Below are 15276 nucleotides of genomic sequence, written 5' to 3' on the forward strand. Positions count from 1 at the left end.
GGTGGGCTGACCTTGGAGTTTGCTGTTCTCCTCTTGTTTAACCAATTCTGGGGTGATTTTTTCCCTTTATGGTTGGGCCCTCTGTGTTTCATAGCATGCGATCTACGTTCCAATGGCAAGTAACATTCAAAAGTGTGATGTTCTTGCATTCAACAGTGAAAACAGGTGCCAGAAAAAAAGTTTATTAGTAATGTATGTGAATCCTTGGCTCAGTTGGTTAGAGCAAAGTGCTGATAACACCAAAGTTGCAGGTTCGGGTTGGACTAGATCAGCCTCAGGGTCCCTTCCAACTCTACAGTTCTATGATTCTTAACAGAGCCTGTCTTTGCCCCCGCCCCCACCCCCACCCCCACCCACATCCTTACACACACTACTTCCTTCTGTGGGTGAGTTTGCCTTTCTAGCAATACACCTTAAAAGATAGCCTTAGGAGGGATTTGATGGTAACAAAACTAACAATTAGTCTCCTGAAAAACAGTTTCTATCCAAATGTGATTTTGGTTTTAAATGCAGTGTAAGGAGTCTCTATGGGAGTATATTGTATTTAAAAATGGGGTATCAGAGTTTTTAGGGCTAACCAAGTTGGGATAGCTGGGATAGCAGGCTTGTTGGTTTTTGAATGTCTTATGTAGATTTTTTTCAACTTCGTTGTTCTGTATGGGACAATGACAATAAAGATTATCGTATTGTAATTAAAGAGGTACTCGGAATTCAGTGGTCTCTGTGGTCTCTGAGGAGGAGTGATGTTATATGTCAGGGATGTGTATACCTGTGAAGAGATCCAAGATTTAGAACCTCAAAGCCAAAGGGAGAGCATTTGGGTCAAAATTAAGGGAGAGAAGAATAACAGTGACCTCATTGTGGGAGTCTACTATAGATCCCCAAGCCAAATGGAGGACATAGATGATGCCTTCCTGGAACAGATGGCCAAGCATGCAAAAGGAAGGGAGATAGTAGTAATGGGAGACTTCTATTACCCGGATATTTGTTGGATGTCAAACTCAGCCAAGAGCATAAGGTCAAACAGATTCCTCACTGGCCTTGCAGACAACTTCATTGTCCAGAAAGTGGGAGAAGCAACAAGAGGAACAGCCATTTTAGATCTGGTCCTAACAAATGTTGATGACCTGGTTAGTGGGGTAGAAGTGGAAGGATCATTAGGCGCGAGTGATCATGCTCTTCTGAAGTTTACTATACAGCGGAAAGGAGCAGCCAAGCATACTAGGACTCCATTTCTTGACTTCAAGAAAGCCAACTTCATAAAACTTAGGGAAGTGCTGGGTGAGATCCCATGGGCAGTAATACTAAAAGGAAAGGGAGTTCATGATGGCTGGGAGTTTGTTAAGAGGGAGATAGTAAAAGCACAACTTCAGGCAATACCAATGAGATGGAAACATGGAAGGTGCCTAAAGAAGCCAGGGTGGCTATCTAAAGAACTTTTAACTGAGTTAAGATTAAAAAAGGATGTGTACAAAAAATGGAAAAGGGGGGAAACCACCAAAGAGGAATTCAAACAAATAGCCAGCACGTGTAGACACAAAGTCAGAAAAGCTAAAGCACAGAATGAACTCAGGCTTGCTAGAGAGGTTAAAAGCAACAAATAAGGCTTTTATGGGTATGTTCGTAGCAAAAGGAAGAACAAAGAAACAGTGGGGTCACTCAAAGGAGAAGATGGTGAAATGCAAACAGGGGACACAGAAAGGGCTGAACTCCTCAATGCCTTCTTTGCCTCAGTCTTCTCCGATAAAGAAAACAATGCCCGACCTGAAGAATTTGGAGCAAATGATTCAGCAGAGGAAACACAGCCCAGAATAACTAAGGAGATAGTACAAGAATACTTGGCTAGTTTAGATGTATTCAAGTCTCCAGGGCCAGATGAACTGCATCCAAGAGTATTAAAAGAACTGGCAGATGTGATCTCAGAACCACTGGCAGTCATCTTAGAGAATTCCTGGAGAACAGGTGAAGTCCCGGCAGACTGGAGGAGGACCCAAATAATTACCGCCCAGGCAGTCTGACATCAATACCAGGGAAGATTCTGGAGCAGATCATTAAGCAAACAGTCTGTGAGCACCTAGAAAGGAATGCTGTGATCACCAATAGTCAGCATGGATTTCTGAAAAATAAGTCATGTCAGACTAACCTGATCTCGTTTTTTGACAGAATTACAACCCTGGTAGATGAAGGGAACGCAGTGGATGTAGCCTACCTTGATTTCAGCAAGGCATTTGACAAGGTGCCCCATGATATTCTTGTAAAGAAGCTGGTAAAATGTGGTCTTGACTATGCTACAACTCAGTGGATTTGTTTTTTTTTTTTTTATAAATATTTATTAGCATTTCAATAATACACATAGACACACACACAAAAAAAGAAGAAATAACAAAAAATACAAAATTTAGAAAAAAAAAAGAACAATTAAAAACAAATGAGATTTCAATTGCTTATTTTCATATAACTTCTTTCTTAGACCTCCTCTCCCCTCCCCTTCTTGTATTCCAGTTCAAATTATTAATCCTGCAAATCCTTATTACTTAATTCTCAACCTTAAACTTAATGATTTTAACATACTGTAATTTTACCTTTCTTCATTCTTCCATTAAATTATTATTGCATTCCTCATTTTCATTTCATTTTAACCATTTTATACAACCAATTTTAACTTATCTAATCTTAAACATCTTATGCATCATTTCTTATTCTTTAACATATTTCTTAAAGTCAATATTTCCCTTCCATGGCTTTCCCAACTTCCATACAAATATCAAAACAAATTAAAACAAAGTAATTTGTAATTCTGTACCCTTTGGATTATCAAACTCCAACCCCCCTTTCCCGGTTTGGTCCCCAATAAATGTTCAATCAATACTGTTTAACCTGGAGATCTCACGTCCGAGGCTCTCAAGTCGTCCTCAGTTCCTCTCTGCCGGCCTCTTGGATAGTCCTTTAGGTTAAGCCCCAAGGCTCGAAGGGGCTCTGACCCAACAAGATCCATGATTTTTCCAGTTGGCCCTCCATATTTAAAATTAATGCTAATGAGGTGCTCCACTCTCGAATTTGCAGTTTCCAACTCAGTCCAAACTTTCCACCTCAAATTTTTATTCTCCTTTATTGTCTGCATGCCAGGCCCCAAACTGTAATTCTCCCTTGACGTCTGCAAAATTACCAGTCCACCTTCCTTTTCCTCAAAAGCAACGTGTGTCTCTTCCATAGTCTCATGGCTCTCAGATTCCTCTTGTTGTTGATATGTATAAAATTCTTGCCTCCACTCCCTGTCAGCTTCAACAATGTTGTTTACTGCCAGGGCCAGAGTGTTCACATTTGTAGTCAAAACATCTGTCTGATCTTGTAACTTTCCCAGGAGAGCCAGTATTTTGTTGAGTTTAGTCTGATTTTTGCTTCTTTCAGCCATTTTTGTAGTGTCTCTCAGTTTAAAAACCAGCCAGTGAGTTAATTTGTAGCTGCTCTCCCTTATTTTCCAGAAATTGCAACAAATATAGCCAGCAGATGCAACAAAGACAAAGTTCCCTTTATCCTTTCCTTTTGACAGCTATTTTGACAGCTGTCAAAATCTTCAATGGTTCCTCAACAGGTTCTCTCGCGGGGCGCCCCCGGGTTCCGGGGGGGTGAAACTTTAGCTCCTAACATTAGTTTTATCCTCCAGTAAAATTTATAGCGTCAAGCCGTGAAGGTTTTTTTTTTTTTTATAAAAAGAAAAGAGTTCTCTCGACTTTAAGTTGCAAGCTCTTTGCGTTAAAATATCTACTCAAAGGGGGGGGTGACTTCCTTTTTGACCCTTCCCCGCTCGTTCCCAATTCAAGAAAAAAATTTTAAGTTCCAAATTCCATATGTACTCACGGGTTCTTATTTTTAAGTCCAATTGTTCCAAGGAAAAAGTCAGCGCTTCTCCGACAATGGCATGCGGCTTCGCTCCGCAGAAGGAGCAATCGACTCACAGCACCGCGCCGTCCCCCGTCCCGTTCCTGAGCCTTTAAAAAGGCTCCTTCGCGGTTTGGGGGGGCGCAACTGGTGCCCGCCGAGTCACCACGTTCACAGGCATCAGCGCCTGTGATTTTTAAGGGTCCCCGCGTCGCCGGCGCGGACAAGACCCGATCCTGCGGAGCCGATTCCCTCCGGAGCTCGGAGGGAATCCGCCATTAATCGGCAGCGCTAACCCGGAAGTCTCAGTGGATTTGTAACTGGCTGACTGACCAAACCCAAAGGGTGCTCATCAATGGTTCCTCTTCATCCTGGAGAAGAGTGACTAGTGGGGTGCCACAGGGTTCTGTCTTGGGCCCGGTCTTATTCAACATCTTTATCAACAACTTGGATGATGGACTCAAGGGCATCCTGATCAAATTTGCAGATGACACCAAACTGGGAGGGGTGGCTAACACCCCAGAGGACAGGATCACACTTCAAAACGACCTTGACAGATTAGAGAACTGGGCCAAAACAAACAAGATGAATTTTAACAGGGAGAAATGTAAAGTATTGCACTTGGGCAAAAAAAAAAAAAAAAAAGGAGAGGCACAAATACAAGATGGGTGACACCTGGCTTGAGAGCAGTACATGTGAAAAGGATCTAGGAGTCTTGGTTGACCACAAACTCGACATGAGCCAATAGTGTGACGCGGCAGCTAAAAAAGCCAATGCAATTCTGGGCTGCATCAATAGGAGTATAGCATCTAGATCAAGGGAAGTAATAGTGCTACTGTATTCTGCTCTGGTCAGACCTCACCTGGAGTACTGTGTCCAGTTCTGGGCACCACAGTTCAAGGAGGACACTGACGAACTGGAACGTGTCCAGAGGAGGGCAACCAAAATGGTCAAAGGCCTGGAAACGATGCCTTATGAGGAACGGCTAAGGGAGCTGGGCATGTTTAGCCTGGAGAAGAGGAGGTTAAGGGGTGATATGATAGCCATGTTCAAATATATAAAAGGATGTCACATAGAGGAGCGAGAAAGGTTGTTTTCTGCTGCTCCAGAGAAGCGGACGCGGAGCAATGGTTCCAAACTACAAGAAAGAAGATTCCATCTATACATTAGGAAGAACATCCTGACAGTAAGAGCTGTTCGACAGTGGAATTTGCTGCCAAGGAGTGTGGTGGAGTCTCCTTCTTTGGAGGCCTTTAAGCAGAGGCTTGACAACCATATGTCAGGAGTGCTCTGATGGTGTTTCCTGCTTGGCAGGGGGTTGGACTCGATGGCCCTTGTGGTCTCTTCCAACTCTATGATTCTATGATTCTGTATCAATGCCCATTTGTCTGATGATGAAAATTGTATGGTGGTGGTGATCAAATCCATTCTTTTCAACCTTTTCATGTGTTATTCAGAAAGGGTGTTAAGGAAAACTACACTAGTTGACTCTCTTGTAAAAAACAATTATTACTGGAGCTGGAACCCAAGCCAAACTGAGTATATCTGGGATTTAGCAAAAGTCAAGTCTTTCCTGTATCAGTCTCTAGGGTCACAGCCAGTACTGTGACTCTCCATTGGTTTGACTTTACCCCTGAAAGTTCATATTCTTCCATTGTCTCCCCAGACAGATGGTTGCCAACAAAACACATTGAGGCAGCCGTGGGTACAGGGGAAAGAATGAGACACAGGCAGGCTTCATGCATTGTGCCCCCTCCCCCGCATTCAGTCTGCATCATCCTGGGTTGAATTGGGGCCACTCCAAAGCACCAGATCAAGCTCTGAATCAGATTGGGAGAGCCATGCAAAGCCCTAATGATTACTAATATATTATATATTTTGGAAAGTTGTTTATTTGCTATGCAATTGGATACCTATGAAGATATGGTAATCAAATTTTGCAGGATGGTACTTGAGATCAACGAGGATTCATATATATTTGGATACAATTGTTCAGTATTTTGAATCAGTATGGACTGGACCTTTCAAAACTGCACTGATTTCCCTAGCCTGCTAGTGGGTTAATACTTCTTGAGCAGATGTGTCTTCGCATTACCTTTATCACTTGATGACTGAGTGAAATAAGGGTAGCAAGGTGTCTTTCCTGCAATGATGTGTCATTTTCTTTTCATTCTTTTTTTTCTTTCAGGGCCATGCATTCCTAATCCCTGCCATAATGGTGGAATATGTGAAATTAGTGAAGCCTATAGAGGAGACACTTTCATAGGCTATATCTGCAAATGCCCAGAGGGGTTTAATGGGATCCACTGCCAGCACAGTAAGTTTCAATATAATACTTTCTTCTTCTGCCCCTTTAGAACTACAATGCAATTCAGAGGTGACCGAGTTTTGGGGGCCTGTGGGCACCTTTGCAAACCAGAGAAAATGCTGTGGGCACCACACACACTCTAAACAATGACACACTGCAACCTAATGCTTCTTTCAAGCCTAATTTCAGTGGGAAAGGGGCACTGGAGAGAATCCTGTGCACCAAGTGATGACACATTGGTGATACAACTCCTATCCTACAAAGAGGTGTGCTGGTACAATTTTATGGACTTCAGCCAACAGCTTTGAAAAACTATTACTGTTTTGATTGATCTTCTTCATATATTTTGGTAAGGTTGGCTATCAGTCTGAGGAGCTTTAAGAAAAGTGACTGGTAGGATTCCTCTATCCATGGACTTCGTGGGCTTACAGGGCGGTGGCAAGCTAAACAGCACTATGCGGCTCAGTGCAGCCACTACTTTAAGGTCTCACAGTGCCCCAGATTGATGCTTAGTCAGGGGAGTTAGGGAATTAGCATAGCTCCTAGTGCTGCTCAGCCAGCCAGGCTATAACCATTTTTAAATGGGTGACACAGAACACACATCAGCAGTGCTCTGGTCAGACTCACTGGAACCTGGTGCCAAGTGCTGATTCTGGTCATCACCTTGTGGCCGTTCAGACTTGTATCCTAGTTGTTCAGAAGGGCTCAATTCTGAAGGCAGGATGGTGGAGGAGGGGAGAGACCTAATGATTTCTTCTTCTTTTTCCTTAGTATGTGTTTTTTAAGCACACACACAGAAGAACTTGATTCCTTGTCATAAAATAAAGATGAGTTGAACTGGGTGTCAGAAAAGTGGAATGTGGCCGGATTTGCCGTAGGGCTCGTGGTTTCGTCTTGATGTTGTCAGCAGTTCATTTGGTTAATGATAGCTGGAGATGAAAAGGGTTGTAAAAAGCAGATATTTATGCTAATAGGTTTTCCCCTATATTCGCTCTTTCAACCCATTTTAATACCAGCCTGAGACAGGTGCTCTTAGTCATGTTATTTAATTCAATAGGAAGACTTTCCTGAGGGCTTTATTAATGAACACACTGGATTTAAAAGCAATGGGCTTCTAACATTTAGGCTGAAGGCACAGCATTCATTTTACCTACAATTTGTTATAACTACTTGGGAAAATATCTATTAAATTATGAATTAGACTTCTACCACCACCACATTTTCTCATGATTTTTGGATTTAAAAGATGAAGGACTTTTAATGCTTGTTTTCTCCATGTGAGCAATGCTAGGTCTTCTCCATCATGGAAGGCTTAGAGGAGGGATGGAGGACATGTGGCCCATCAGATATTATACTACAGCTCCTACCAACCTCAGACAGCATGACCAATGATCAGGGACGATGGTGGTTGTAGTCCAACAACATTTGGGGGACTACAGATTTCTCATTCCAGACTTAGACAACACAGCAGCAAGAAGCAAGACATGAACCCAGTTTTGTCTCCCAGCAAGAGTGACATAGACATGTGGAAACCACTGACTCCACCAGGATAAAACAAGTCCAGTGACACCTGGTGACTAAACCATATATTGAGATGATCAACACACATTTTTTAAAATGTGAAAAGTTTTATACCTGCCTATCCCTATACAAATGAGTCTTTCAAAGAAGCTTGTAATTAAAAACTAAATATAAAAGCAATAGTAACCCAATCATGAAAATCCAAGTTAATAAAGCCAAAAGCAGCCAAAAACAAAAAACACACAGGACAGCACTAACAATCAATGCATTAAGCAACAAGATTCAAAAACACATTTAAAAGGGAAAATTGTCAGTTGCTAGAAGTGGAAAAGAAAAAGAGAACCTTACCTCCAGAGGTGGGCAAGTCTTCTTGTATGTTGCCACCAAGCTGTCTCTTCTAAGACATGCAAGAGAGGTGAAACAGCTGACAAACATGTAAGCGTAAAAGGTGTTGGGGCTTCAAGTAGTCTGGTCACAAGCTGTTTAGGGCTCTATATGTGATAGCCCTTGGATTGGTAGCCAGTGCTGCTGATACGTTTATGGGGTCACATGATCCCAGATTCTTGCCCTTGTTAAGATTTTAGCAGCAACACTGCACTTCAGTTGTTTCAAAACCAGGCCTGAATCCAGGCTGAAATCTGTCTAGTTAATCAGTTTCATTTGGTATTCTTTGAATTGGGTCACCAATAAATGCTTAAGCATCATATTAAAAAATGGAATATCGGGCACTGACTTATGATTCTTCAATACAGCAGAATCCAAAGATTGCTGCTTTAAAAGACAAACTATTGCCATTTGTAGACAGGGCAGAATAGAACCCTTAAGGAGAATTCAAGATTTCCACCACACAATCAGCTAGTCCTCCTCTGGTTGCCAGTCTGGATGGGCAAAGGTCAAGTACATATTTGAACAAGCTTCCTGGTACAAGGATCCTGTCCAAGTTGCTCCCCAACTACTGTGGACCTTGATGCAAAGGACCAGTAGCTACCCAAAAAGCTCCACTTGCTGATTATGTGCAGATAAATTAGCCTTTTATCACTGCCATCTTTGCCACGGAATAGATGTGAAAGTAGACTCTAGCTGTGTTCAGTCAGATTCATAACGGGTCTGCTTCTCTTGCAACTAGTTATCTCTTACCCATTTCATTGCCAACAACTTATCAGAAAACTGGAAAACCACAATGTGTTCAAATGGACAAATATAATGTGTTGGTCAATTATGGGAATTGCTGAGGTAGCTTACTTCACACAACCATAGTTTCTCACAACTATCAGGATTGTATTTAAAACAAAACAAAAAAAGGCCCACTTCATATTCTTAATTTTAAAAGAATCTTATAGAAATAGAGTTGTCAGAGCAAAGGGAAGCTAGGCAATCCTGTAGTAACTTCAAAGTGAATATGTACAGTACCATTTTTATTACCAATGATTCTTTATTTTTGCCTCCCCCACCCCCAATTTCTTAAGAATATGCATACCTTTTTCAAAAGCAAATATCACACAACACCATTTTTTTCAACTAGGAGAATATCTGCACTATCTCTTACTGTAGACTGGTATTTAGAAAATCAATACTGTACTTAAAGAGGAACTATGATAACACATTGACACTGTAGGTGCAAAATTAAAGCTATAATCAATATTGTGAAGTACCTTACCCCAGTCATTCTTGGGTTCCTTTGCTTTTTCAGTTGAAACATTCCAGCATACATTACCTTGACTAATGGAGTGATTATGCTTTGACTGGATACCCCAACTCTCTGTCAGCTACTAACAATATAATATAAATGTATCCAAAATGTAAATAAATGAACTTCAAGCTATATTTGTAGCATTTCAGAAAGCTGAACTCCTTTCCTAAAAGCATCAACAGAGAGTAATCTAGTTGATTAAACACATTCTCCAGGGTGGTGCATGTTTTTGTCCAATTCCTTGCTAACAAATTTATATAGGCTTATAAAATATCTCCTCCTTGCTTCCTTGTCTGTGAACTCATTGGAATTCAGGTATGTGCTCTGCTGAAACTTATGCTGTGTGCAGAAGCTGAGTGACCTCATTCCAAAGCAAGTGGCTTCTTCTGGAATTCAGATTGCTGAGTGTCGACCTGTAATTTAGTTTATCTCAAATTGTAATATCTAATATTATCCAACCAGATCAATTAAACTAGATAATTAGAAAACCTATCACACAACACTGACAAAATCATGCCAACGAATCTCAAAATGAATATTTCTGTGATTCCCTGACATTTGGTTCATGTACTGGATCATGTACACAATTAATATGTAAATTGCAGAGCATATGACTATTAATTTTTACTGAATTCATATGCTGAGCTTGACAGCTGCGGCTTATTATTAATGTTTCAATATCCCTCAAAAGCTCCTGATGCTTCATTGGTGATATCAATAGGCACATATTCTCCATGCCACTGTGAGGGGTCATAAATTGAACTGCAATTAGTATGGGTGGGAAAGAAATCCCAGATGCCTCGAATGCAGTTGCTAATAATGTGATATAATTTAGCACTGAGCTGTGAAACAAAGTGTGCAGATGAGAACCCATGCTGATTTCTACCATTATCAGACCTTGTGTAACAGATGCATTGTTCTAGACAAACCCTGAGGTATTAAAGGATTCCTAGGCTTTCAAACCAAAGTGAGAGCATTTGGGTCAAAATTAAGGGAGAGAAGAATAACAGTGACCTCATTGTGGGAGTCTACTATAGATCCCCAAGCCAAACGGAGGACATAGATGATGCCTTCCTGGAACAGAAGGCCAAGCATGCAAAAGGAAGGGAGATAGTAGTAATGGGGGACTTCAATTACCCGGATATTTGTTGGATGTCAAACTCAGCCAAGAGCATAAGGTCAAACAGATTCCTCACTGGCCTTGCAGACAACTTTCTTGTCCAGAAAGTGGGAGAAGCAACAAGAGGAACAGCCATTTTAGATCTGGTCCTAACAAATGTTGATGACCTGGTTAGTGGGGTAGAAGTGGAAGGATCATTAGGCGCGAGTGATCATGCTCTTCTGAAGTTTACTATACAGCGGAAAGGAGCAGCCAAGCATACTAGGACTCCATTTCTTGACTTTAAGAAAGCCGACTTCATAAAACTTAGGGAAGTGCTGGGTGAGATCCCATGGACAGTAATACTAAAAGGAAAGGGAGTTCATGATGGCTGGGAGTTTGTTAAGAGGGAGATAGTAAAAGCACAACTTCAGGCAATACCAATGAGATGGAAACATGGAAGGTGCCTAAAGAAGCCAGGGTGGCTATCTAAAGAACTTTTAACTGAGTTAAGATTAAAAAAGGATGTGTACAAAAAATGGAAAAGGGGGGAAACCACCAAAGAGGAATTCAAACAAATAGCCAGCACGTGTAGACACAAAGTCAGAAAAGCTAAAGCACAGAATAAACTCAGGCTTGCTAGAGAGGTTAAAAGCAACAAATAAGGCTTTTATGGGTATGTTCGTAGCAAAAGGAAGAACAAGGAAACAGTGGGGTCACTCAGAGGAGAAGATGGTGAAATGCAAACAGGGGACACAGAAAGGGCTGAACTCCTCAATGCCTTCTTTGCCTCAGTCTTCTCTGATAAAGAAAACAATGCCCGACCTAAAGAATTTGGAGCAAATGATTCAGCAGAGGAAACACAGCCCAGAATAACTAAGGAGATAGTACAAGAATACTTGGCTAGTTTAGGTGTATTCAAGTCTCCAGGGCCAGATGAACTTCATCCAAGAGTATTAAAAGCACTGGCAGATGTGATCTCAGAACCACTGGCAGTCATCTTTGAGAATTCCTGGAGAACAGGTGAAGTCCCGACAGACTGGAGGAGGTCAAATGTTGTCCCTATTTTCAAAAAGGGGAAAAGAGAGGACCCAAATAATTACTGCCCAGTCAGTCTGACATCAATACCAGGGAAGATTCTGGAGCAGATCATTAAGCAAACAGTCTGTGAGCACCTAGAAAGGAATGCTGTGATCACCAATAGTCAGCATGGATTTCTGAAAAATAAGTCATGTCAGACTAACCTGATCTCATTTTTTGACAGAATTACAGGCCTGGTAGATGAAGGGAACGCAGTGGATGTAGCCTACCTTGATTTCAGCAAGACATTTGACAAGGTGCCCCATGATATTCTTGTAAAGAAGCTGGTAAAATGTGGTCTTGACTATGCTACAACTCAGTGGATTTGTAACTGGCTGACTGACCAAACCCAAAGGGTGCTCATCAATGGTTCCTCTTCATCCTGGAGAAGAGTGACTAGTGGGGTGCCACAGGGTTCTGTCTTGGGCCCGGTCTTAGTCAACATCTTTATCAACGACTTGGATGATGGACTCTGTGCTGATCCCGGGGGGGGGGGGAGGTTACCGTAGGCATAGTCAAAGTCCGGTCCTGGGTAACTAGCCTGGAATCAGTCCACAAGGAGCGGGGCGAGGTCCGAAACAGGAAGCCGGGCGGGGACAGGAGCACTGAAGAGTCAGGTCTGGGTCCGGGCATGAACAGGAACTCAACAACGACGTTGCTCCCACAACCTGGGACCGGGCCAACTGGCCTTTATCTTTTCTGAGGCTAGGGGCGGTCCCGGCCCCCAGGAGACCCGCCTCTCTTGGCCTTAAGGCGAGCACTCCTCCTGGGAGCAACCAGTTCCCTTCGCCTCTCTGCCCTGAGTCTCTGCAGTTCAGGAGAGGCTAAAGGGTTACTGGGCCCAGGGGGAGACTCACCTGCAGGCACTGAGTCCTCAACCACCTCTGGGGCCAGAGTGGGATCATCTGGTGCCTGCTCCTGAGGATCTAACACAGGTGCAGGTGCTTCAGAATCCAGGCCCTGCCCCAATTCAGCCGGCCCTGGAGGCGGGGACTCCTGTGCAGGCTGGGATTCCTCTGGTTCAGCCTCTGAATCGGAATCCCAGGCCATCACAGACTCAAGGGCATCCTGATCAAATTTGCAGATGACACCAAACTGGGAGGGGTGGCTAACACCCCAGAGGACAGGATCACACTTCAAAACGACCTTGACAGATTAGAGAACTGTGCCAAAACAAACAAGATGAATTTTAACAGGGAGAAATGTAAAGTATTGCACTTGGGCAAAAAAATGAGAGGCACAAATACAAGATGGGTGACACCTGGCTTGAGAGCAGTACATGTGAAAAGGATGTAGGAGTCTTGGTTGACCACAAACTTGACATGAGCCAATAGTGTGACGTGGCAGCTAAAAAAGCCAATGCAATTCTGGGCTGCATCAATAGGAGTATAGCATCTAGATCAAGGGAAGTAATAGTGCTACTGTATTCTGCTCTGGTCAGACCGCACCTGGAGTACTGTGTCCAGTTCTGGGCACCACAGTTCAAGAAGGACACTGACAAACTGGAACGTGTCCAGAGGAGGGCAACCAAAATGGTCAAAGGCCTGGAAACGATGCCTTATGAGGAACGGCTAAGGGAGCTGGGCATGTTTAGCCTGGAGAAGAGGAGGTTAAGGGGTGATATGATAGCCATGTTCAAATATATAAAAGGATGTCACATAGAGGAGGGAGAAAGGTTGTTTTCTGCTGCTCCAGAGAAGCGGACGCAGAGCAATGGTTCTAAACTACAAGAAAGAAGACTCCACCTAAACATTAGGAAGAACTTCCTGACAGTAAGAGCTGTTCGACAGTGGAATTTGCTGCCAAGGAGTGTGGTGGAGTCTCCTTCTTTGGAGGTCTTTAAGCAGAGGCTTGACAACCATATGCCAGGAGTGCTCTGATGGTGTTTCCTGCTTGGCAGGGGGTTGGACTCGATGGCCCTTGTGGTCTCTTCCAACTCTATGATTCTATGATTCTATGATTCTATGCTTAACCACCTCATTAAAAGCTATCTTGCAACTGTACAATTCTCTGCTTCCCTGAATTTTATTCCTCACATTTTGTACCCCATGATTCCTCCAAGGAGCTCAGGAAGACATATGTGGGCCCACCCCATTGTTTGGTTCACAATAAAACCTTGTAAGGCCTAGGATCATCCTGTGAGAGGGAATGTCAAATGCAGGTCTCCCCCAGTACAAGTCTATCACTCTAGCCACATAACCAATTTCCCTCAACGTTTTAAGTGGAATTGGCATACGGTAGCTCCTAGTTCATTTATTTATTTTATAAAAGTTATATAGTGCTTGATCGGAGAAAAAACCTCCAAGTGGTTCATGAATCATCAGTGAGCTATACCCCATCTAGGACAATGATACTATTCTCTCATAGGCAGTCCAAGATGGTAGGCCTGCTCTTGCTTATCTACAGTTCCTAGCCTAAAGCAACTACTCACCAGCAACAACACGCCACATAAGAGAATCCCAAATACAGGGGCCAGACCTGCAACAAGTCCAAATGCCAACTCTGTACCTAAATCCACACTGGCAACGCTGTCACATGGCCTGTTAACAGCAGCCACAACCACTCACCTGCCCATCTTCCAAGTTTGTAAGTGATTTCCTTTATGGTAGTGCCCCTATGCTTCCTATATCAGTTTCAGCAGAACAGCAGCCTCTCTATTGATAAGCTTATTGGCAAGGCAGCTACAGCAATGTAGGTATGGGAGAATATGATGCTAACATCCAATACCAAAGCAAAGGTCTACCAGGCATGTGTTTAGCACACTACTTTATGGAAGTGAGTTGTGGGCAACTTACAACCATCTGGAGCAATCTCTCAGCACCTTCCACATGCATTGTGTCATGAAGATTTGGTGTATCACATGGCAGGACAGAATTTTTTTTAAAAAAGATGTGCTCTCCCAAGTCCACATTTGCAGGATATTCACAGTTTTCTTATAAATATTCATTGACATTTTTCAGTCACTAGATCAATTACAGTTTATTATACATCATATTGATTCAAGCAAATGACAAGTGATATAATGGATAATCTCAGTGTTCTATTTTTTAAAAAATATGTAGTTAACTTGTAGACTGTTGCCTCACCATTCCAAAAGAACAAAGTCTTTGAAAATATTATCTAGCCCCAAAATAACAACTAAGCAAGACATGACATGCATTTAGAGGTAGACAAACAGATCTCTTTCCATTGTCTCTTTCAGCATTAGTCTATAAATATGTAAAAATCAGCTTGAAAATCTAAATATGCATTTAATATGCACATTTTAATGCAGTTTTATATGCTTTAAAAAAAAAAACTGTGTTGCAATGGAAACTTAGAATTAGTTCAGTTTCTTAAAAAAAAAAGTTTCTCATTGATCATAGAAGTTTAGCATTAGAATGGACTCCAAGGGTTGTCTAGTCTAACCTCCTACAATGCCGGAATCACAGCTAAATAATCCCTAACAGATGGCATCCAACCTCTGTTGAAAAACCTTCATTGAAGAAGAGTTCACCACCTTCCAAGGTAGTCCATTCCCCTGGCAAACAGCTCCTATTGCCAGAAAGTTGTAATGTTTAGGCTGCATCTATTTTCTTATAATTCATTGGGCTAGTGTGTTGTGCTTTGTATGGGGCTACCCCTGAAGATGGTCTAAAGCAGGGGTCAGCAACAAGCAGCCCACGGGGGTTGTTTAACCAGCTCATGGATCCCCGCTGC

General features: G+C 42.4%; 1 protein-coding gene across 1 annotated transcript in view; it reads left to right on the forward strand.

Moving 5' to 3' along the window:
• Positions 1 to 15276, forward strand: part of EDIL3 (EGF like repeats and discoidin domains 3) — a 240794-nt gene that overhangs the window by 131895 nt on the left and 93623 nt on the right. The window contains exon 4 of the mRNA XM_079995641.1: positions 6068 to 6196. Coding sequence (XP_079851767.1) covers positions 6068 to 6196 — 129 coding nt within the window. The remainder of the gene's footprint in view (positions 1 to 6067; positions 6197 to 15276) is intronic.

Source organism: Podarcis cretensis, assembly GCF_951804945.1.
Source record: "Podarcis cretensis genome assembly, chromosome: 11".
NCBI classification, from domain to species: domain Eukaryota; kingdom Metazoa; phylum Chordata; class Lepidosauria; order Squamata; family Lacertidae; genus Podarcis; species Podarcis cretensis.